The sequence below is a fragment of the Phyllobates terribilis genome, unplaced genomic scaffold (assembly GCF_046119375.1).
Source record: "Phyllobates terribilis strain yellow unplaced genomic scaffold, ASM4611937v1 Scaffold_5__5_contigs__length_657084704, whole genome shotgun sequence".
In the NCBI taxonomy this organism is placed as follows: domain Eukaryota; kingdom Metazoa; phylum Chordata; class Amphibia; order Anura; family Dendrobatidae; genus Phyllobates; species Phyllobates terribilis.
The window spans coordinates 409,516,776-409,539,937 of NW_027362765.1; the positions used below are offsets into that span (position 1 = coordinate 409,516,776).

The 23,162-nt window shown below is 38.7% G+C and overlaps 1 protein-coding gene across 8 annotated transcripts in view; it reads left to right on the forward strand.

The window, feature by feature from the left end:
• JAKMIP3 (Janus kinase and microtubule interacting protein 3) overlaps positions 1-23,162 on the forward strand; it is a 165,583-nt gene that overhangs the window by 84,414 nt on the left and 58,007 nt on the right. For 6 of the 8 annotated variants that reach the window (XM_073685101.1, XM_073685104.1, XM_073685102.1 and 3 more), the window contains 7 exons: positions 6,618-6,737; positions 10,458-10,604; positions 14,384-14,515; positions 15,833-15,868; positions 18,169-18,228; positions 19,901-20,017; positions 21,797-21,925. In XM_073685101.1, coding sequence (XP_073541202.1) covers positions 6,618-6,737; positions 10,458-10,604; positions 14,384-14,515; positions 15,833-15,868; positions 18,169-18,228; positions 19,901-20,017; positions 21,797-21,925 — 741 coding nt within the window. The remainder of the gene's footprint in view (positions 1-6,617; positions 6,738-10,457; positions 10,605-14,383; positions 14,516-15,832; positions 15,869-18,168; positions 18,229-19,900; positions 20,018-21,796; positions 21,926-23,162) is intronic. The other 2 variants (XM_073685107.1, XM_073685108.1) reach the window with 1 other exon arrangement.

Here is a 23,162-nt window from a genome sequence, read left to right on the forward strand (position 1 = left end):
TATGCAGCTTGGAGTAGGACAACATGTATAAAAAGTATCATGTCATCAAAATACTCATTTGCCTATAATTCTGCACACAGTGTACAATTTAATACATTACAGAGTAACACAAAATCCAACAATTACCAAGAGTAGTGTCTAAAGAAATGCATTTTTAGAGCATGCCTAAAACTGTGGATACTGGGAATTATCTGATTTGTCTGGGGTAGCGCATTCTAGAAAACTGGCGCAGCGTGAGAGAAGTTTTGGAGATGGGAGTGGAAGGTTCCAATTATAGAGGATTTTAGTCTTAGACCATTAGTATGTATAGTAGAACAAGGCACTCCTAATTTGAAGAAGCACAAGTAGGGGCTCAATCCGTAATCCAATATATGAAGAACTTGGAACTCATTTGAGTCTACTGGTCCGCTTATTCCTAGTCATTAGCAAAATGGACACCACAGGTAAGGAGGTTGAGAGAGGTGAGGAGGAGATGATATAGGGTGGTGCAGAACTGTAGAGAACTTTGCTGGTGAAAGTGATACATTCATGTTGTATTCTGTAATGGATGGGCAACCTGTGCAATGACTGTCACAGGGTGGAGGTATCGGTTTAGCGGTTGAACAGAAATATGAGGGAGGGTGATAGATTAGTAGATAGTTGTAGTAGTCCAAAAAAAAGCCAAAGACAAGGAAGAAAGCACATGAAGATGAAAGCAATGTGCTATTACATGAAAGCATGTCAAGACAGCAGCCCCCAGGATACACACAAACCTAACATCCAGCCTATATTACTGTGAGAGACACTCCCAAAAGAGAGAAATCTAAAAAGGACTCCAACCTGAAACTACAATTTTATTAGCAAAAATAAATTGATACACATATGTAAAAATAACTTTTTCCAAGTCAAATAGCATTTAAAGAGCATGACTGCAGGATCAGACTAGGTTGTTAACATGGGGATGCATCAATCCGCATAAGACATGAAACAAAATGATTGCATATATTGATGAGCACTTGTTGCAAAACTGGTTAATGTTTTAGGTTGGAGTAATATAGAAAAAATAATATAGAAAAAATTGATTGGAAAGTGAACACAGCCTTCGAGCGTTTTTCTGGTCCCTTTAGGGAACGGTTGGAGCGGCGTTGTCTGCGCCTACTATACGTGAACCTATCCTTGGTTTAACAAGCTTCTGTTCATTTTCTATGGCCCGAGTAAACTTCTATATTGAATAAAAATGCTAAGTAACAAACACAACACCTAGAGCAGCTCATAGGGAGGTCTAATAACACATGAATGACTTATCTCATCACATTTAACATAAGCCGAGATTCGTTCCAACAGGAAAAATCTTTAAGATGGAAAAGTCCACTCCCTGTACATTGTCTATGCAGAGGCGATAAATAATTCATATCCGTATACTCTGTACAGGCATGTAGGCATAAGTGTTTCCTGACTTTACTTTTTGTACTATTTAACGCATGCCTTCCCAGGACAGTACGGATTACGTGAAGCTGACAGCTGACATCAGATGGTTTTCTCAGATTTCTTCTTTTTTTTTCTTTTACTTTACATCCTTTTTTAACATTATTAACATTACATTTATCATAGATTTTATCTTTTTTTACATAGTTATAGGAACTTTAAATATTTTTATTTCTATACCTATACAATTTTTTTTTGTCATTTTTGATATTATGATGTTGTGAATGTCTCGTATGAAGAGAATACTTATCAGAATATATAAAAACCGTACGCAATAGACGTCGATTGTAAAATGCAATCACAGATTGCAGATACTAAATTCTGTAGACAGTTTTTCCAACTTTATTAATTCCGTAAAGTAATAAAATCAATAGTGTTATACAAATTTATATATATTTTGTATTACTCTTAAGCCCTATGCGGAGTCCATACGTTTAGTGTCTATACATGCTGTCCTCTGAAATGTAGAACGTCTTTCCCAAAGGCTTCCTTACAGGAAAAGATACAGCCTGATACATTGGTAAAATATGGGTTTTGAATGGGATTAGCCTGTTATATACAGCTTTTTCCATTTTTTTTTTTTAGGACTGTTTAAAACCCCTTCACGACCGATGACGTATATTTACGTCATCGGCTGTGTTCCTGCCTTTGATGCAGGCTCCGACGCTGAGCCCGCATCAATCAGCCATCAAGTTCGTCTAACAACCCGAGATCCACCCGCGGCTGTTAACCAGTTAATGCCGCTGTCAATGATTGACTGCAGCATTTAACACACGCAGACAGGAAGTGAGTCATTGATCCCGCCTAATTTTGGGGCCCTGATAGGTTGTAATGACAGCCGGGGGTCTGCTGAAGACCCCCGTGACTGTCATTACAAGCCTCCTGTAAACGCCGGCCATGGTAAGCGATCATGATTTCTGCTTTACATGTATACATTGGATGATCGCAGCTTCAAGTCTCCTAAGGGGGACTATTGAAGTCGGTAAAATGTAAAAAAAAAAAGTTTTAAAAAATATTTAAAAAATAAAATAAAAGACAAAAGTTCAAATTAATCCCCTTTTGACCCATTAAAGATAAAACAATTAAAAAAATACACATATATTTGGTATCTCTGCATTCAGAAATGTCCGATCTACCAAAATATAAAGTAAATTAATCCAATCGTTAAACGGCGTAAAGAGAAAAAAAATTAAAACGCCAGAATTACGTTTTCTTTTTGTTGCTGCAACCAAATTCAATAAGATGCGATCAAAACATGGTATCAATTAAAACATCAGCTCAGGGCGCAAAAGTAAGCCATCACCCAGCTGCAGATTCTGAAAAATGAGAACGTTACAAGTCTCGGAAAATAGCGACAAATGCAAAAACTTTTTTAATACAAATTTCAGAATTTTTTTCACCACTTAATTAAAAAATAAACTATACATGTTTGGTATCTGCGTACTTGTACTGACCTGGAGAATCATATTGTCAGATCAGTTTTACGATATAGTGAACATGGTAAATAAAAAACCCAAAAAACAATTGTGGAATTGCACTTTTTTTGCAATTTAACCGCATTCTGAATTTTTTTTCCGTTAGGAGAAGATGAGGAAAAATCGTCGGGGTAGAAGGGGTTAAACTATACTATTTCAGTCCATATGACAAATGTACCATACGTGGACCAATTCTAATGAATGGATCTGTGCACATGTTAGTGTGTTTTCACGGACCGTGTGTCCATTGGCAAGACACACTGACATGTCCGTTTTTTACCAGCAGCATGGGCCGCAAACTGTCCAGCACACATGCACACTGATGACACACGGGTGACACATGGATGACATCCGTATGTCATTCGTGTGACACGTACCGGTACCTGGGGGAATCAGTGGTACTGTTCACGCTGTTTCCAAGTGCCAGGTGCTGCAGGCTTCTGTCATCATTGTCCCCTGCCTGCGCTGAGATCAGCGTGAGCAGGGGACAATGTTAACAGTTGCATTCTGCCGCCGGTGTGTCCAGCAAGTGTAAAATAAGAATAAATAAAAAACATTAAATAAAAAACATTATACTCACCTTTACACCTAATTCTCTGAAGCTATTGTCTCCTGTAAAAAAAAATAAAATTAAAAACATAATACTCACCTGTTCAATATACTGTCCCACACTGTAATCCACCTGACAGACAATTCTGCATCAACATCTGTGGTGGCTTGAGGTGACGTCACACACTGGGGAACAGAGGAGAATGACTTGCTGCAGCGAGCGCACCCTTCAACTGCGCTGAGCTCACTGAGGGACAGGACACCGCTCACTGAGCTCAGGGCAGGTCAGGGGCCCGCTCGCTACAGCGAGTCATTCTGCCCTGCTCCTCTACATGTGCGGTCAGATGGATTACAACGTGGGACGCTTATTTTATCTTCGGACAGGTGAGTATAAGGATTTTTTAAATTTTATTCTTATTTTTACACTAGGAAACAGCAGCAGCAGAATACTACTCTCAACATTGTCCCCTGCTAGTGCTGATCGCAGCACCAGCAGGGGACAATGATGAGGGCAGCATTCAGCACCCGATGCTTGGGAACAGTGCTATCTGTCCCACTGATTCCCAGGCGCCGGTACATGTGATACTGATGCGGCACATGGTTGCCATATGTATGCCACACGTATCATACACACGGACACAGATATCTCCGGTACTGGTTTTTCCAGTACCGGAAATATCCAGACGTATGAAAGAGGCCTTAGTGTGAGCACCTGTTAATACAATTAGTAACCAATAAAGCCTAAAATATTTAGCAGTGAAGTCAATTGAATGGACGACTCTCAATGAGGCTTGTCCATGTAATGGAACATATTTTTTGGTCTTTTTTCATACTTTGGTCTACATGAAACAAATTTTAATTAACTATTATTTTCTCTTCCATGGATGTTGTAAACAAATATAGATTTATCTTTATATTCTCCTACTCTGGGATGCACAAGGACAATGGTAGAAGCCCAGGTGTAATTCTATTCCTCAAGCAAAGTGCTGGAAAAATTAATGCCATTCTTCTCCAAAAATAAGACCGGGTCTTTTATTATTTTTTGCTCCGAAAGATAGGTTAGGGCTTACTTTCAAGGGATGTCTTTTTTTCCATGAACAACAATCCTCCACATTGATTCTTGAACAACAAATCAACATTTATTCAAATATAATCATGTCTTCACACACACTGCACATACATACACATGTATATACACGCGCTGCACATACATACACATGTATATACACTGAATATACACATGTAAATATACACATACACTGAACATACATACACATGTATATACTCACTGCACATACACTGCACATACAAATGTACATACACACTGCACATACATACACATGTATATACACACTGCACATACACATGTATATACACACACTGCACATACATACACATGTATATACACACTGCACATACACTGCACATACAAATGTATATACACACACTGCACATACATACACATGTATATACACACTGCACATACACTGCACATACAAATGTATATACACACACTGCACATACATACACATGTATATACACACTGCACATACACTGCACATACACATGTATATACACACTGCACATACACATGTATATACACACACACTGCACATACATACACATGTCTATACACTGCACATACGGGATGTGTCAGCCTGTCTCCTCTTCAGGAGAAAAGTCTGATGAAAGTCAAGTGTCATTAAAAAGTTATGTATTTTTTTTTTTATTTTATTTTAGAATTTTGTCCAGCAGGAAAGTTATGAAACTTTGCAAATTACTTTATTAGGGGATTTTCTCAACCTGGCTAGTTTAGTAGACTATTTTCAGCAGATTTTTGTTCATACATGAACATATATGGTTTTCATATTATTACACATCTGTATTATTTTTTTCTCATCTTTTTTAAAGAGCATCTGTCAGTAGGATCAACCCTCCTAAGCCGTCTATAGGGGCATGTAGGTCGTAGAAAGTTAAATAAAATGATACCTTGATATCTGTGATTCGATGTCTTATTCCACAGGAATCCAAGTTTTTCTTATATGTAAATGAGCTGTTAGGTCTATGTCCCGCCCATAGATCTCACTCAGAATCTGCCTCCAGAGCTTATTTTAATTAAAAGATGGTGTTACCAATGTGAAACATGTAGATCATGAGAGCAAACTGTCAGTCATTACATGTCTCACACTGTTAACGCATCCTGTCATTTAAAACAAGCTCTGGAGGTAGATGTCCGGCCCATAGATCTTAACAGCTCATTTCCATAATAATAAAATTGTGGATTTTTCTGGAATTAGACATCGGATCACAGATATTAAGGTATCATTTTATTCAGCTTCCTATGATCTACATGCCCATATAGACGGCTTAGGAGGGTTGATCCTACTGACAGATTCCCTTTAAAGCACACCCTTGAAGTAGACTCTGTAGTAATTGCTGTATCTTTCCCATTATGTCAAGCTTTTCTCTCTGCTTCAGTATTGTGTGCTTTTCGCCTTTTTTTTTGCCTATGGTATCAATCAGTAGTTCATGGCTTTCTCTATACTTCTTTAAGTTGCTCATAAAACTTTCAGAGTCACCAATTCTTTTCTTTCTTTTTTTTTTTCGTTTTTGCTTTTCTTTGCTTAACAACCTTGATTTTTATGGTTGTTGACCCAAAGTCTCTCCTGCACCAGTTGTATGATGAAATTGGTTACAGTCTTGGAGCTGCATTACCAGTCTTGACCTCTTTATGGGTCATGTAGGTGCGTAGCCAGAACGCATATCTGGTTTCATGTTCTTCTAGTGGGGGGCTCATTGGTCTCTTGGGCAGCTGTATTTGGTGATCTAATCATTTTGCTGTTGCAGAATAGAAAAGCCTTTGGGTGAGTAAAGTGCTGAATATGTATCGTAAATCTGGTTAAACCCTGGCAGAAAATGTTACCTTGTTTCATGTGACGTCTGTGGCTTCTTTGTGCTTTCGTAGACTTACAATACATTCTCCTTATCTGCCATGCTTCCTTATTGCCATTTGCACTGCAATAATGCGATCTTTCTGGAGTCTCAGTGACTTTTGGTGTTCGTTGTCCTCACTGATAAGTCTTATCAATATTTCAATTTCCAGTTATTTGCAGTGGATCTTTCTTTCAGGAACAGCAGTTGGAGGAAAAAGATGCACGCCGCTTTCAACTAAAAATTGCAGAATTAAGTGCGATTATTCGTAAGCTGGAAGACCGCAATGCTTTGCTTTCGGAAGAGAGGAATGAACTGGTAGGTGTTTCTGGTTTCTATGTGTAATCTCTGTAGGGATTCACTCTTGGGGTAGGCATTAGGTATCGTTCACACAGGCAATGCGGTTTGGTCCAAACAGATGCAGTTTTATTGCTTTCATAAAACTACAAGGGATTCAAAATCAAAAACAGCCTCTTCTGGGCACAAAGATATCACAGGAAATAAACAGTTCTTTCAGCAGGCACATATATGTCAGTCTGGGCTCAACCGAACACATTCGTTTTTTCTCCTGGAGCAAAATTTATACACAGAAGATATATGATCCTACCAATCTCTGTATCACTTTCAGCCTGAGCTCTAGAAGCTTTCAGCGCAAAATATAAGTGTTCAATTCCAGGCACAATTCACACTGAACAGGTTGCAGCCTCCGCACAGTTTAACTGCAGCTCCAACACACATACTGCTCTGCTTTCCTAGCTGGGCCATGCAGTCTCCATTCAGAGAGAGACCCTGGTATGTCTCTCTCTCATGTACAGCTCATATTTTGGCTGGTCACTTACCAGCAGCACACTTGACTCTGCTTTACCCACCAGACTGACACACCCAGTAAACACAGGCCCTGGTTCTTAGTCAAAGCTGTCCAGGTGCATCTAATCAAGACCTGCAGTGCTAAGATTTAATCCTAGTCCACCTGGCTTTGCTACACCTTCCAATAATTCACGTTTTTACTTTATCATTAGGAAGCGTCTAGATAAATGTAATTTTAGTGGATGCAAATTTGACCCTGACTTTCCGTTCAGGGAATTTTGGGATATGTTACCACAAACCAGTACCTGAGATTGGCATTATTTCATTTGCATTCTGGGGACTTTTTCATGTTAAGCTTATTACACTGTTACCATTTATACAGTCTCAAAAACAAGTTGCATGTGGCTTTCGGAGCTTAATACAGCACCAATGAAGGTCTATAGAGTCCTACTTTATCATATGCTTAAAAGTTGTACAATGCGCCTTAGATTTCTTAATATTCATGTTCAGAGCTGTAGAGACTCATAGTGCTCCTAGTCCTAGATGCTGTACAGGTAAGTATTTGTATAAAGGCAAAAAATAGTATGCACATGGTCTATTGAGATGAATGTAATTGGTCTCATACAGTGGGGAAAAAAAGTATTTAGTCAGCCACCAATTGTGCAAGTTCTCCTACTTAAAAAGATGAGAGAGGCCTGTAATTGACATCATAGTTAGACCTCAACTATGAGAGACAAAATGAGAAAGCAAATCCTGAAAATCACATTGTCTGATTTGGAAAGAATTTTTTTAAAAATTTTGGTGGAAAATAAGTATTTGGTCAATTACAAAAGTTCATCTCAATACTTTGTTATATATCCTTTGTTGGCAATGCCAGAGGTCAAACGTTTTCTGTAAGTCTTCACAAGGTTGGCACACACTGTTGCTGGTATGTTGGCCCATTCCTCCATGCAGATCTCCTCTAGAGCAGTGATGTTTTGGGGCTGTCACTGGGCAACACGGACTTTCAACTCCCTCCAAAGGTTTTCTATAGGGTTTAGATCTGGAGACTGGCTAGGCCACTCCAGGACCTTGAAATGCTTCTTACGAAGCCACTCTTCATTGCCCTGGCGGTGTGCTTGGGATCATTGTCATGCTGAAAGACCCAGCCACGTTTCATCTATAATGCCATTGCTGATGGAAGGAGGTTTGCACTCAAAATCTCACGATACATGGCCCCATTCATTCTTTCCTGTACACGGATCAGTCGTCCTGGTCCCTTGGCAGAGAAACAGCCCCAAAGTATGATGTTACCACCCCCATGCTTCACAGTAGGTATGGTGTTCTTTGGATGCAACTCGGCATTGTTTCTCCTCCAAACACGACGAGTTGTGTTTCTACCAAACAGTTCTACTTTGGTTTCATCTGACCATATGACATTCTCCCAATACTCTTCTGGATCATCCAAATGCTCTTTAGAAAACTTCAGATGGGCTCAGACATGTAATGGCTTAAGCAAGGCGACACGTCTGGCACTGCAGGATCTGAGTCCCTGGCGGCGTAGTATGTTACTGATGGTAGCCTGTGTAACGTTGGTCCCAGCTCTCTGCAGGTCATTCACTAGTTCCTCCATGTGGTTCTGGGATTTTTGCTCACCGTTCTTGAGATCATTTTGACCCCATAGGTTGAGATATTGTGTGGAGCCCCAGATCGAGGGAGATAATCAGTGGTCTTGTATGTCTTCTATATTCTAATTATTGCTCCCACAGTTGATTTCTTAACACCAAGCTGCTTGCCTATTGCAGACTCAGTCTTCCGAGCCTGGTGCAGGGCTACAATTTTGTTTCTGGTGTCCTTCGACAGCTCTTTGGTCTTCACCATAGTGGAGTTTGGAGTGTGACTGTTTGAGGTTGCGGACAGGTATCTTTTATACTGATAACAAGTTCAAACAGGTGCCAGTACTACAGGTAATGAGTGGAGGAAAGAGGAGCCAGTACTACAGGTAATGAGTGGAGGACAGAGGAGCCAGTACTACAGGCAATGAGTGGAGGAAAGAGGAGCCAGTACTACAGGTAATGAGTGGAGGACAGAGACGCCTCTTCAAGAAGAAGTTACTGGTCTGTGAGAGGCAGAAATTTTGCTTGTTTGTAATTTACCAAATACTTATTTTCCACCAAAATTTGAAAAAAATTTCCTTCCAAATCAGACAATGTGATTTTCAGGATTTGTTTTCTCATTTTGTCTCTCATAGTTGAGGTCTACCTATGATGTCAATTACAGGCCTCTCTCATCTTTTTAAGTGGGAGAACTTGCACAATTGATGGCTGACTAAATACTTTTTTTCCCCACTGTATTCCAAAAAACATCTGACTTACATCAAAGATATGGGCACCTTCCAGAGCATTTTTTTTTTAAATTTGTCAAAATTAGCTAAAAAATATCTTTGAAATAAGGTTTCATTAAAACTTTTCACAATATGAATCACAGTACGTAGATGAATGCAGTTAACAGTGATTCTGTCAGTGAGCTCTTTCTGATGGCAGGAAATAGAAATTGGTTGTGTCATGACTAGGGATGATCAGACCCGTGGAAGTTTGGGTTCTGGTACCCAACCCAAACTTTATTCCAAAGTTCGGTTTGGGTACCAGAATTGTACCTGAACTTGAACTAAGGCCGGGATCACAAGAGTGTAGATTCTCTCATGTAAGAGAATCAGATTGATTATGTAAATGACACTTGAATGACACTCTGATTTGAGTTCGTAGCACAGGTAAATAGAAGATGAAGAACAAGATTTCTCCATCTTCTCCATTCTGTGAGTCTACGGAAATCGGACTGCACTCGGATGTCATCTGAGTGCAGTCCGATTTTTTCCATGCACCAATAAGGTACGCATGATCTGAATATTGCAGGCACTTGCAGCATGCTGTGATTTTTTTTTATCATGCTGAATCGGTATGAGAAAAAAAAACGCTGATCAGCACTGCCCCATATATAACATTGGTCCAAGTGCTATCTTATAAAACATCGCATAGCACTCATCCGATGTATACGCTCGTGTGAGTGAGCCCTAATGCTAGCTCTACAATTTAGCAGTTGGAAATAAGAGGAGCGTTCTTCCTATATAGATGGATCGAATCTCAGGCAATAAATATTTCTCTGAATGAACTCTGTCCATATTTCTCCTCTGTATTAATGTGAAGTTACTCGGTGTTCTTCCTCTTTTACAACATTTATACTCTTCTGTTCCAGCTCAAACGCCTCCGAGAAGCAGAAAGTCAATACAAACCAATTCTAGACAAAAATAAACGCCTTAGCCGGAAAAATGAGGAAATGTCCCATTCACTGCGGAGAATGGAAAACAAATTAAAGTTTTTAACTCAAGAAAATATAGAAATGGTGAGTAATGTTTAAACTCGAATATTACATTTAAAACTCCTTTCTAGTCGTGTCTAACCCCAAACCTGGGTTTATCTAAATATCTCATACCCCCATTTTATATTGAAGGGGGTCCTGGAAACTGAATGTTGCCAAAAGTGTCTAATGGAGAAACTGTTTTACTTACAGCACATAATGATATAATGATGAGTTGTACAAATGGCAAACAGCCTTACTACATATGTGATACATACAGCTCTGTAAATTAAAATGGGCTAATTTATTCTGACTCTAATTTAATCTAATATCTACACGGTGTGCACAATTATTAGTCAATTTCCATTTTTGATTTCTTTATCATTGAACAACTCCAGTGCTGTCAGACAATCCAAAAGGTTAATAAACCTGGAATTTGAATATTTAAGAAAGGAAAAAATGAGGTTTTGTCTTTCTTAGGAGAATATCTACAGTACAGACCAAAAGTTTGGACACACCTTCTCATTTAAAGATTTTTCTGTATTTTCCTGACTATGAAAATTGTACATTCACACTGAAGGCATCAAAACTATGAATTAACACATGTGGAATTATATACTTAACAAAAAAGTGTGAAACAACTGAAAATATGTCTTATATTCTAGGTTCTTCAAAGTAGCCACCTTTTGCTTTGATGACTGCTTTGCACACTCTTGGCATTCTCTTGATGAGCTTCAAGAGGTAGTCACCGGAAATGGTTTTCACTTCACAGGTGTGCCCTGTCAGGTTTAATAAGTGGGATTTCTTGCCTTATAAATGGGGTTGGGACCATCAGTTGTGTTGTACAGAAGTCTGGTGGATACATAGCTGATAGTCCTACTGAATAGACTGTTAGAATTTGTATTATGGCAAGAAAAAAGCAGATAAGTAAAGAAAAACGAGTGGCCATCATTACTTTAAGAAATGAAGGTCAGTCAGTCCGAAAAATTGGGCAAACTTTGAAAGTGTCCCCAAGTGCAGTTGCAAAAACCATCAAGCGCTACAAAGAAACTGGCTCACATGAGGACCGCCCCAGGAAAGGAAGACTAAGAGTCACCTCTGCTTCTGAGGATAAGTTTATCCAAGTCACCAGCCTCAGAAATCGCAGGTTAACAGCAGCTCAGATTAGAGACCAGGTCAATGCCACACAGAGTTCTAGCAGCAGACACATCTCTACAACTGTTAAGAGGAGACTTTGTGCAGCAGGCCTTCATGGTAAAATAGCTGCTAGGAAACCACTGCTAAGGACAGGCAACAAGCAGAAGAGACTTGTTTGGGCTAAAGAACACAAGGAATGAATATTAGACCAGTGGAAATCTGTGCTTTGGTCTGATGAGTCCAAATTTGAGATCTTTGGTTCCAACCACCGTGTCTTTGTGCGACACAGAAAAGGTGAATGGATGGACTCTACATGCCTGGTTCCCACCGTGAAGCATGGAGGAGGAGGTGTGATGGTGTGGGGGTGCTTTGCTGGTGACACTGTTGGGGATTTATTCAAAATTGAAGGCATACTGAACCAGCATGGCTACCACAGCATCTTGCAGCGGCATGCTATTCCATCCGGTTTGCGTTTAGTTGGACCATCATTTATTTTTCAACAGGACCATGACCCCAAACACACCTCCAGGCTGTGTAAGGGCTATTTGACCAAGAAGGAGAGTGATGGGGTGCTACACCAGATGACCTGGCCTCCACAGTCACCAGACCTGAACCCAATCAAAATGGTTTGGGGTGAGCTGGAGCACAGAGTGAAGGCAAAAGGGCCAACAAGTGCTAAGCATCTCTGGGAACTCCTTCAAGATTGTTGGAAGACCATTTCCGGTGACTACCTCTTGAAGCTCATCAAGAGAATGCCAAGAGTGTGCAAAGCAGTCATCAAAGCAAAAGGTGGCTACTTTGAAGAACCTTGAATATAAGACATATTTCAGTTGTTTCACACTTTTTTGTTAAGTATATAATTCCACATGTGTTAATTCATAGTTTTGATGCCTTCAGTGTGAATGTACAATTTTCATAGTCATGAAAATACAGACAAATCTTTAAATGAGAAGGTGTGTCCAAACTTTTGGTCAGTACTGTATGTGTGCAGAATTATTATGCAGCTAAATGAAGAACGTAAATTTTCCAATTTCAATTGTTTATTTTCATCTGTTAAAGTGAGAATGATAATAACCAAACAGCTCAACAAGAACATGTACAAAAATACAATTTTGACATCTAAAAATAATAATCTCAGTGACCAATATATCCTCCCTTATTTTCAATAGCAGTCAAAAACCTTACATTCATGGAGTCTGTCAATTTCTTAATCTGTTGATGATCAACTGATCATAGAGGTGTGTCACCCTAGAGGAGTACCCAGTGTATAACGACGGGAACAGGGGTAGGGAGCCCTACAACTAGGGAAAGGGAGAGTGGAGACCCTTAAGCCGATCTAACGACACCCTAACTCCCCTATCGACACTAAATAGGTTCCGCACCTATCGCCGTGCAGGATACCTTGCTGACCCTAGAGCTAGGCCCTAGGTAGGGAGGGGAAGAGGTGAGCACTAGTCAACCCCACTGCAACTAAAGACAAACAAGGGAAACAGGCAAGGGGATACACTTAGCTTTAAGATGACACCGGAGAGAACACGGCTACAATCCACAAAGGAACTCCAAGGAAATTCTAGCCGACTACTAGAATTCCAGGCCTGAATAAAAGAGGAAACTCTATCACCAGCAACTCTCTGAAGAAACTGAGTGTATTTAAGGATCCAGCAAGGGTGTGGTAATTAGCAGCAGAAGGTGAGGATCACCGCTGGGTCCTAAAGGTATAATCCCCAAGCAAGGTGAAGATCACCGCTGGATCCTAGAGGGAGAGGGATAATGAAAGGATCAGGAAGATGTTTGCATGTTCAAACGCAGCGACCTTCTATAGCCGGATCCCATATGACTGTCTGTCAAACATGACACACCCGTGACAAGGTGACTGTGTTCCTTCACCATAAATTTCTCATTTAAGAAGGACCCACAAGTTCTCAGTAGGGTTTAGGCCTGGTAAGGAAAGGGCTATGTCATTATTCTTTCATCTTTAAGGCCGTTACTGACAGTCGAGCTGTGGAGGCTTTGATGCTACGATGGAGCATTGTCCTGCAGAATCATCATGGTTTACTTGAAAGCTGAAGACTTTTTCCTGTACCACTACTTGAAGAAAGTGTCTTCTAAAAATTGGCAGTAGGTTTGGAAGTTGATTTTGAGTCAATCTTCAACCCGAAAAGGTGCAACTAGGCCATCTTTAATAATACCAGCCCATAGCAGTGCCCCACCTCCACTCCCCAGGGACATTCAGTGTTTGTAGTCTGTTACCATGGAAACACATATATTTGCATCGAGGGAGTATTTTTAATGAACATTATTTACAAAGTTGCTTCATTTTTTCTGTTTAGATGCACTGAGGCAAAAAAAAAAAATAATTTGGTTGCAAAAGTATAAATATCTTTTTATCTTTGGTCATCTGTGTTTAGGCTGTAGTTCTCTCTCATACTTTGCACTGACGAGGGCCAACAGCCCGAAACACCGTGTCTGCAAATTGAGATTCTGATTTGGCTTTTATCCTAAGTCATATTGCATGACTCGTTAAAGGGTTGATTGTGACTTGTAGGATCGCTGCTTCCAATAGGTGGCGCTATAGAGTACAAGTCCTCTTTTTCTCTGAAGAGTCAATTTGCATAGGCTGTAATTATATTTTTTCTTCATATTTATATGTATATTTTGATGTTCTTTATCTATATTTTACTTTTTAGAGACAAAAGGTTGGCACTATAAGAAGACCAAGCTCTTTAAACGATCTTGACCAAAGTCGAGAAGAGAGAGAGATTGACTTTCTAAGACTACAAATCAATGAGCAGCAAATAATTATTGATGAACTTTCCAAGGTAAAACATATTAAAGGAATAATGAGTTATATCAACATATAACTTTCTGTTAATTGGGGGTCCGATTGCAGGGAGAACCATTAATTCTCTATGGGACTGGTAGAAATTCCCCAGTGCCAGGTTGGCTATCTCTGACATTCCCATAGAGAGTGGTACACATGCATCGCTACAGATCCATTCCAGGTTTGCCAACCGTACAGAAATAAAAATATGGCACTATTTTTCCGTCAGTATCATTTTTTTAAGGCGTTTGTTATTTTTTTGAGGCTGAAGAAACTTACACAGATAAATTTTATTGTAATTATCATCGTTTTAAAATTTGCAAAGAATACAGCTGATGTCTTCATAACAGAAATACGGACTGTAGGCATCTATCACTTATATTCATAATAATTTACTATAGTTTTTCAATGTGTTCGTGAAAAATATTTTTTGATAAACTGTCCAGAAAAAGTAATGTTGGCAACCCAAATCCATTCCATCAGGGCATTTCAGAGTTCTCTTCTTTGGACCTGTAGGGATCCCAGTGATCATCCCCCTACTTGCTGCATGTAATGTAACCACATTTACTTTCATTTATTAACCATTTGGTTGGACCTGTAGGGATCCCAGTGATCAGCCCCATACTTGCTGCATGCAATGAAACCACATTGACTTTCATCTATTAACCATTTGGTTGGACTTATAGGGATCCCAGTGATCAGCCCCCTACTTGCTGCATGCAATGTAACCACATTGACTTTCATTTATTAACCATTTGGTTGGACCTGTAGGGATCCCAGTGATCAGCCCCCTACTTGCTGCATGCAATGTAACCACATTGACTTTCATTTAATAACCATTTGGTTGGACCTGTAGGGATCCCAGTGATCAGTCCCCTACTTGCTGCATTCAATGTAACCTCATTGACTTTCATTTATTAACCATTTGGTTTCTTCACATTTGTGGCAGTAAAAGTCATAGTGTAACCCGAACATAAATCTTCTCCATCTTGACATCATATCTGAAGTGACCGTGCAACCAAATAGTCGCTTTAAATAAATGCATGCTCTGTGCTGTATGTGTTTTGTGCACTTTTGGGGACAAAGGCAATAAAATAATACCATGATAATAAAAAAATATATATTATTAAGGGCAAATTTTGCACATGCACATTTTTAATTTCCCTGTCTGAAATCTATAGTTCTAGTCTTCATGTTTTAATTCTCAGTTTATCAGCCATTGGATTACACAATGGAGCAGTTTGCTTAAAGGTCATGTAAAATTGCAAATCTAATATCATAACTGATTTTATAATGTCTCCTTCTTTCTCCCTAGACATTAGAAACTGCAGGATATGTGAAGAGTGTTATTGTAAGTATTATAGGCATACAGAGATACAAGAGTGACTTTTAAAGTGGATCTGTCACCGGATTTTACAATTCACACCGCATATATTATTACATAGATGTCTTAGACCTGATGAGGATGACGTAATTATTATGAAAATCATTGTCACAATGGCTGTAAAATCCTGTTTTTAAGATGAGGATTTTATGAATTCATCTCACACTGGATTGATAAAATGCTCTTTTTAATATAAGGCAAGAAAACTTTTAAAAAGGATTATACGGCCAATTTTGACTTGGATTTTCATAGTAAGTACACCAACTTTACCAGGTCTGTGAGATCTATTTATTAATGTAAATAGTTTGTATTGTGTAAACTGGTGGTGACAGATTCGCTATAAAGGGAATGTGTCATCAGAAAGTGGTGTTTTTGAGTTACATGTATTTTATTTTTAAATGGCATTTTTTTTTTCAATTTCATATCACAAACTATTTAAAAAAATAGCAATTTTGCAATTTTCACCTTGGCCACTGGGGCTTTTTTTTGGACTCATACTTACAATTAGATTCCGTAAAAGAAGAGTTTCCAGCAGTTTCCTTATCATCAGAGGCAGGATTACAATGATAGGTAACACCTCTAAACACAGCTGATAGCACAGGATCCACCAATCACAATAGGTGATGTCACAGCTGACCCTGCTCCCCTTTCATTCACAATAACTTTGGTAATTGCTCTTTAGATGCATCATTGCAAAAGATATGGTCTAAGTCTATTCATTGACTATGTACATGTATTGTTTCCTGAAACAACAGGAAGTTAAAGTCTAAAAAAGTCTCAGTGGTCAGTGTGAAAAATGCAATATTTCAAATTTTTATTTTTAATACATATTGTGACCATGTACATGTATTGTTTCCTGAAACAACAGGAAGCTAGAGTCTAAAAAAGCCCCAGTGGTCAGTGTGAAAAATGCAATATTTAAAAAATTTTTTTTTAATACATATTGGGTTATGGAGAAAAAAAAATGATGCCTTGTGATTTTCAAGATCCCTGCTTGCAGTCATAAAATAGAAATTAATGTTTACTTTGCGTTCCATGATTCATTACAACTTTGATCCCTGAACTGTAGTGAGTCCTGAACCTACAATATGTGATCATCAAATGACGAGAACAGATTTATATCCCCCGAAAGTCCATAATGAAGGTCTCTTACTACTTTGTACATGTTGCATTACTCATCTTGTGTTAATTCTAGGTTGCAGTTTATATTATGCTTCAGAGCTGCATTCGCAATTCTTAATGTATAAAAGCATAAAATCTCCAATCCCTGTTGGCTCAATGTCTTCATAGAGATTGTTGCAGATAAGCCTTAATCCCAGTTTAGTATTTGATCAGTATTTTTTATCAGATGCTTAATCCCAGAATGTATTCTAAATGCAGATAAAAATATATATAATGCATTTACTTCTGCTCTTCCCTACTCCTGACCTTGGCATTGAAAAAACTAATGAAAAATAATGATCAAAAACTGACATAAGAATGAGGCCGAAATTGCTTCTTGGTAGAAGTCATCTTTGTAGCAAGCAATGTTTAGTGATTTAAATGGAGGACAAGATTGACTCGTCTTCAGCTACTGAGCTGAACGGAGTGGGGGCAGGGGTGACAAGCAAGATGGCTGACTGTTTGACTGTTTCCAGTTCATTCAAGCAGAATTGTGAATGCAGCTCCGGACTACAAGATAGGCTATAACTTAGCAGTAATACAAGATGTGGCTGACAACAATCTTGTCTGTTTCCAATGATGTACAGTAGCTCTGAGCTATAATACAGTCCAAAGTAGAAATTGTCTGGCTCAACGAATGTATATTCAGATTATTTGATGATTTAATTCCAAAATGTTTAAAACAGGTACAGCAATTCCATAAAAAATCCTTTCCTCCAACGCGTTTTTGGCATCATGTTCACTTGGCACTAGAGTTCTAGCCCTCTTTTTCTCTGAAGAGTCAATTTGCATATTTAATTCCCCAGAAGAGCACGCATGGCCTATAAGTCTCCTCACACTGACATGCAAAGCCTGGCTTGTCACTCTCCACAAAGAGAAACTTTACCCCGTAGATCCTATTTTGCCAAAGGCACATTATACACAGAAGGATGTAAAACAGCCAATATCTGCTGGCAGGGAAGCTGCGGGGGGTATAAATTCCCAATGGCTTCTCCATTTAGGTAGTAATTTGCAGCCTCCAAAACATTATTCTTAAAATACATTATTAATTTCTCATGCCAGTCACATACTGGAAAAATAACTGTGCAATGAATTTTTATCTGCAGGACCGAGAAAAGCTTTTAAGATTTAGGAAGCAACGGAAAAAAATGACTAAACTCCCTAAGGTAAAATACTTCTCCATTTGTGAAGATTTCTGATGATTTAAGATAAACTGTTCTATCTCTAAGAAGATAACGCAGCATCGCTTGTAAATTGTAATTTTATTTAGTTGCCACATTTGATGTCTCTGAAGAGTTAGCCCTTTGACTTGCGTTAACATTGGAATCAGTCATTTATAGGCGTTGTCCACCTTTGGGGATATTTTTTTTTTACTAAAATGCGTGTAATTCGAGACTAAAAATAATTTTTGCAATTGGGTGTCATCAAACATTTCCACAATTACCAAGTAACAGCAGCAGAAATTCCGGTAAAATGAAGTGCCATCTGGTGACTTTATTCACTTCTTCACCCCTGACAATGAAATATCCAGTTTTTCAAAAGTCAAAAAGAGGCAAATTGGTGAAAAAAATGCAATTTTGCCTTTGTTTTTGGATTTTGCTTTTACAGCATTTATTGTACAGTAAAAATAACCTTCCAATATGTTTTTTTCAGGTCAGTACAATTATCCCGATATCAAAGTAGCATAAGTTTTTGTTGCAAAAAATAATTTAGAAATCTGTAAAAAAAAAAATCCGGCTTGTGTCGTCATTTTCTGAGGCCCGTAACTCTTTTACTTTTTGGTAATAGAGCTGTGGGCTTCTTGTTTTCTGCGCACCGAACTGTAGTGTTTATTGGTATCATTTTGGGGTACGTATGATGTTTTCATTGCTTTGTGTTACATTTTTCAGGGGGGGAGGTTCAGGCGATTCAAAAACTGGAGAGTTTTTATCTTTACAATTGGGTTAAATAATTTTATATTTTGATATATTGGAGTTTTACAGAAACGGCAACAGCAAATAGGATCTTTATTTTATCATTTCTTCTTTTTTTAAATTGGAAAAAATAGGGGTGGGGGAATGAAACTTTTATCATCTTCTTTTTACTATTTTTTTTGGTTCCTCTTTGGACTAGAACCTGTGATCGTTTATTACTATATACTGCAATAATTCAATATTACAGTATATAGTAAAATTCACAATCCGATATGAAGCTCAGTCTGTGGCTGTGCTTCACAGGTGCGCCAAGATAGTGGTGAAAAGGGGCTTCTAGAAGGCCTCTGTCTGCCTTGGCAATGGCAGCCCATTGGTACCCTGTGATCAAGAACAATTGCACCACTAGGATCACATTAATTAAATTCCGCTGTCAGAGATTGAAAATTATATGATAAAGAAAGTCATATTGACCATAAAAAGCTGCAACATTGTCTCAGAAAAAAAACTATAATAAGCAAAAATGAACAAAAGCCCTGCTATAAAAAATAAAAAGTACATTTAAATAACATAGGGTTCTTAGTAACACTGTTTTTTATCACAAATAGTATAAAAGCCATCCCACTACGGCACGGTGACCCCATTCGGGATAGTCCTACTCTGACTAATATTCAAAACCTTACCATGTGTCAAAATTGACCTCAGTGTGTGAATAAGGGTAGACAAAGGATCGGGTCCCGAACTGTGGACATCAGCCGAGGAAAGCTATATATATATGTGATTTCCAGCTCAAGGAAGCTATTAACGGGGTTGTCTGGGACTTACTTATTTTTTAAATAATGTAAAAGTTTTATTGACCTATCAAATTATAAGGACATACTGTGTAATAAACTCCATCAATAATGCACTTTCCATTTCTACCCTATAGCCGGTGGTGGAAACATTTTTTGGTTATGATGAAGAAGCTTCTCTGGATTCTGATGGTTCCTCAATCTCCTACCAAACAGACCGCACTCCTTGCACTCCAGATGAGGACGTGGAAGAGGTGATCTGATTTTAATTTATTATTTAGTTTATAGAATTAACCCAGACAATTTTGACTTTTAGGAAGCAGGGATTTTCTTTCTCCCATTTTTGCTTCGCCATCATGTTAGTTTCATGTTCATGTTGAATTTGCGGTATAGGGGGGGGGCTGTTTTTTTTTTTGCAGCACAGGTTGTGATTTTCACAATTATAAAGTACACAGCTGTTAATAGTGAATTCAAATAAATATTTTACACTTATATGGTATAAGCAATGTGTTGCATTTATTTAGTGTAGCCACATTATAATTTAATAAATTAAAAAGGTGCATTATTTATGTTTAAGTTATGTGAACTTTTTTTAACACTAATTTTGTAAATTAAAATTTTTAGGATAGGTCATTATTATGAGATCGGTGGCGGTCCAGCTCTCAACTGTTTGATGAAGTTGCAGCACTAGTGTGAATGCTGAAGCCTCTTTAATGCATAAATCGGTTCTCTGGGCATTTGTTATTGATGACTTTTCATTCGGATAGGATATCTATATCAGATTGGTGGGAGTACGACATCTGGTGCCCCCACCGATCAACTGTTAATAGTTGGGTGACGGCCCATGATAAGCAATGAATGTAGCTGCACTGCACAGATCCATTCAATGTGTAGCAGCCGCTGTTGGGTACTACAGAACTGATTATATTCTTCTGGATAGGAGCTGATGTGTAATACTCGGCAATGGCCATTGCACCTTGACCGGATCTCACTGGCAGACACAGACAGAAGAGGGCCCCTTGCAAGAACAATACACATGTTTTAGTCAAATAGCTCATCATAAAGCACAATTCTACCTATCTCTTGGGCCCCAGGTTGCACCAATGACATGTCCGCCCCTGCTGGATCTGCACAGTGCAGCTTCATTCAGTTGCTATCAATAAGCTGCTATCAGCTTATTGGATAGAGCGCGAGGTGTTGGATCCCCACCAATTTGATATTGATTACCTATCCAATCAAATGCCTGGAGAACCTAGGTAAATAAGTCTTAGGCTGACTCATCGGCATTGGTGCCCAACTAATCTAATATTAATGACCTATCTTAACCCCTTTAACATTAATGCATTAGAATACTCCAGTCCTTACATCCCACCGTTGATGGTACAACCACAGATCAAGAGCCATCGTCTCCATACAGTACAGGAAAAGCATGGTATGGAAAAATACTACATGTCCAGCACAGAGTTAAAAGGGTTAAAGGCAACTTAACGTTTTTTTATATCATAAAATAAATAATGCAATACTTACACAATACAAAATGACTGTAATCCAAACGATAGCCGGCATTCACATCTTAAAAGATTTGCTTCATTGATCCAGCAGTATAAAAGGCACAAAAAATGGTTGAACTCAGCAGCACAAAAATTAAAAAGGCAGCAAAGAAATATCCGCTGCGCTCCCAGGCAACATGTTTCAGACCTGCATGTTAAGGCTTGACAAAGGACCATGTAGGTGTGACACATGTTGCCCGGGAGCGCAGCGGATATTTATTTTCTGCCTTTTTAATTTTTGTGCTGTTGTGTTCAACCATTTTTTGTGCCTTTTATACTACTGGATCAATAAAGCTATTCTTTTAAGAAGATGTGAGCGCCGGCTATCGTTTGGACTATTGCTATTACTAGAGTATTTTACCGTACACCTGGACAGGTGAGCTGATTGTTCTTTTTTTACAATTACAAAATGACTATTCATTAATTGAAAAGAAAAATAATCAATTTCTTACCAATTAATAAGGCAGTATTTAATCTGGATAGGGCATGGCTAAGGAAGAGACAGAATTGAGATTCCGCCAGTTGACCATGGAGTACCAGGCTCTGCAGCGCGCATATGCACTTTTACAGGAACAAGTTGGTGGAACCCTTGATGCAGAACGAGAAGTTAAGGTATTTAATTTTCTATTTTATTCTGTTTAATGAAGGATGCATTGTCATTAGTGATGAGCGAGTATGTTCTTGTTTCTTAGGCATTCCTCACATGTATTAAAGCTGTCAAACAGTTGCAAATCATGCACACAGCGTGACTAAAACACCCAAGCACGCTGAAGATACTTGGGAAACACCCAAGCATGCTCGTAAATCTCGAGTAATGAGCATGCTCGCTCATCACTAATTGTCATATAATTTGAAGGCTAAGTGTAAGGACAAAAATAAGAAGATTGACAGTCCGGTAACGCGATTGCTGCCATTTCTTTTACTCCAAACCGTGTTTGGCTCTCTGCATACAGTACAGACCAAAAGTTTGGACACACCTTCTCATTTAAAGATTTTTCTGTATTTTCATGACTATGAAAATTGTACATTCACACTGAAGGCATCAAAACTATGAATTAACACATGTGGAATTATATACTTAACAAAAAAGTGTGAAACAACTGAAAATATGTCTTATATTCTAGGTTCTTCAAAGTAGCCACCTTTTGCTTTGATGACTGCTTTGCACACTCTTGGCATTCTCTTGATGACCTTCAAGAGGTAGTCACCGGAAATGGTTGTCACTTCACAGGTGTGCCTGTCAGGTTTAATAAGTGGGATTTCTTGCCTTATAAATGGGGTTGGGACCATCAGTTGTGTTGTGCAGAAGTCAGGTGGATGCACAGCTGATAGTCCTACTGAATAGACTGTTAGAATTTGTATTATGGCAAGAAAAAAGCAGCTAAGTAAAGAAAAACGAGTGGCCATCATTATTTTAATAAATGAAGGTCAGTCAGTGCGAAAAATTGGGAAAACTTTGAAAGTGTCCCCAAGTGCAGTTGCAAAAATCATCAAGCGCTACAAAGAAACTGGCTTACATGAGGACCGCCCCAGGAAAGGAAGACCAAGAGTCACCTCTGCTTCTGAGGATAAGTTTATCCGAGTCACCAGCCTCAGAAATCGCAGGTTAACAGCAGCTCAGATTAGAGACCAGGTCAATGCCACACAGAGTTCTAGCAGCAGACACATCTCTACAACAACTGTTAAGAGGAGACTTTGTGCAGCAGGCCTTCATGGTAAAATAGCTGCTAGGAAACCACTGCTAAGGACAGGCAACAAGCAGAAGAGACTTGTTTGGGCTAAAGAACACAAGGAATGGACATTAGACCAGTGGAAATCTGTGCTTTGGTCTGATGAGTCCAAATTTGAG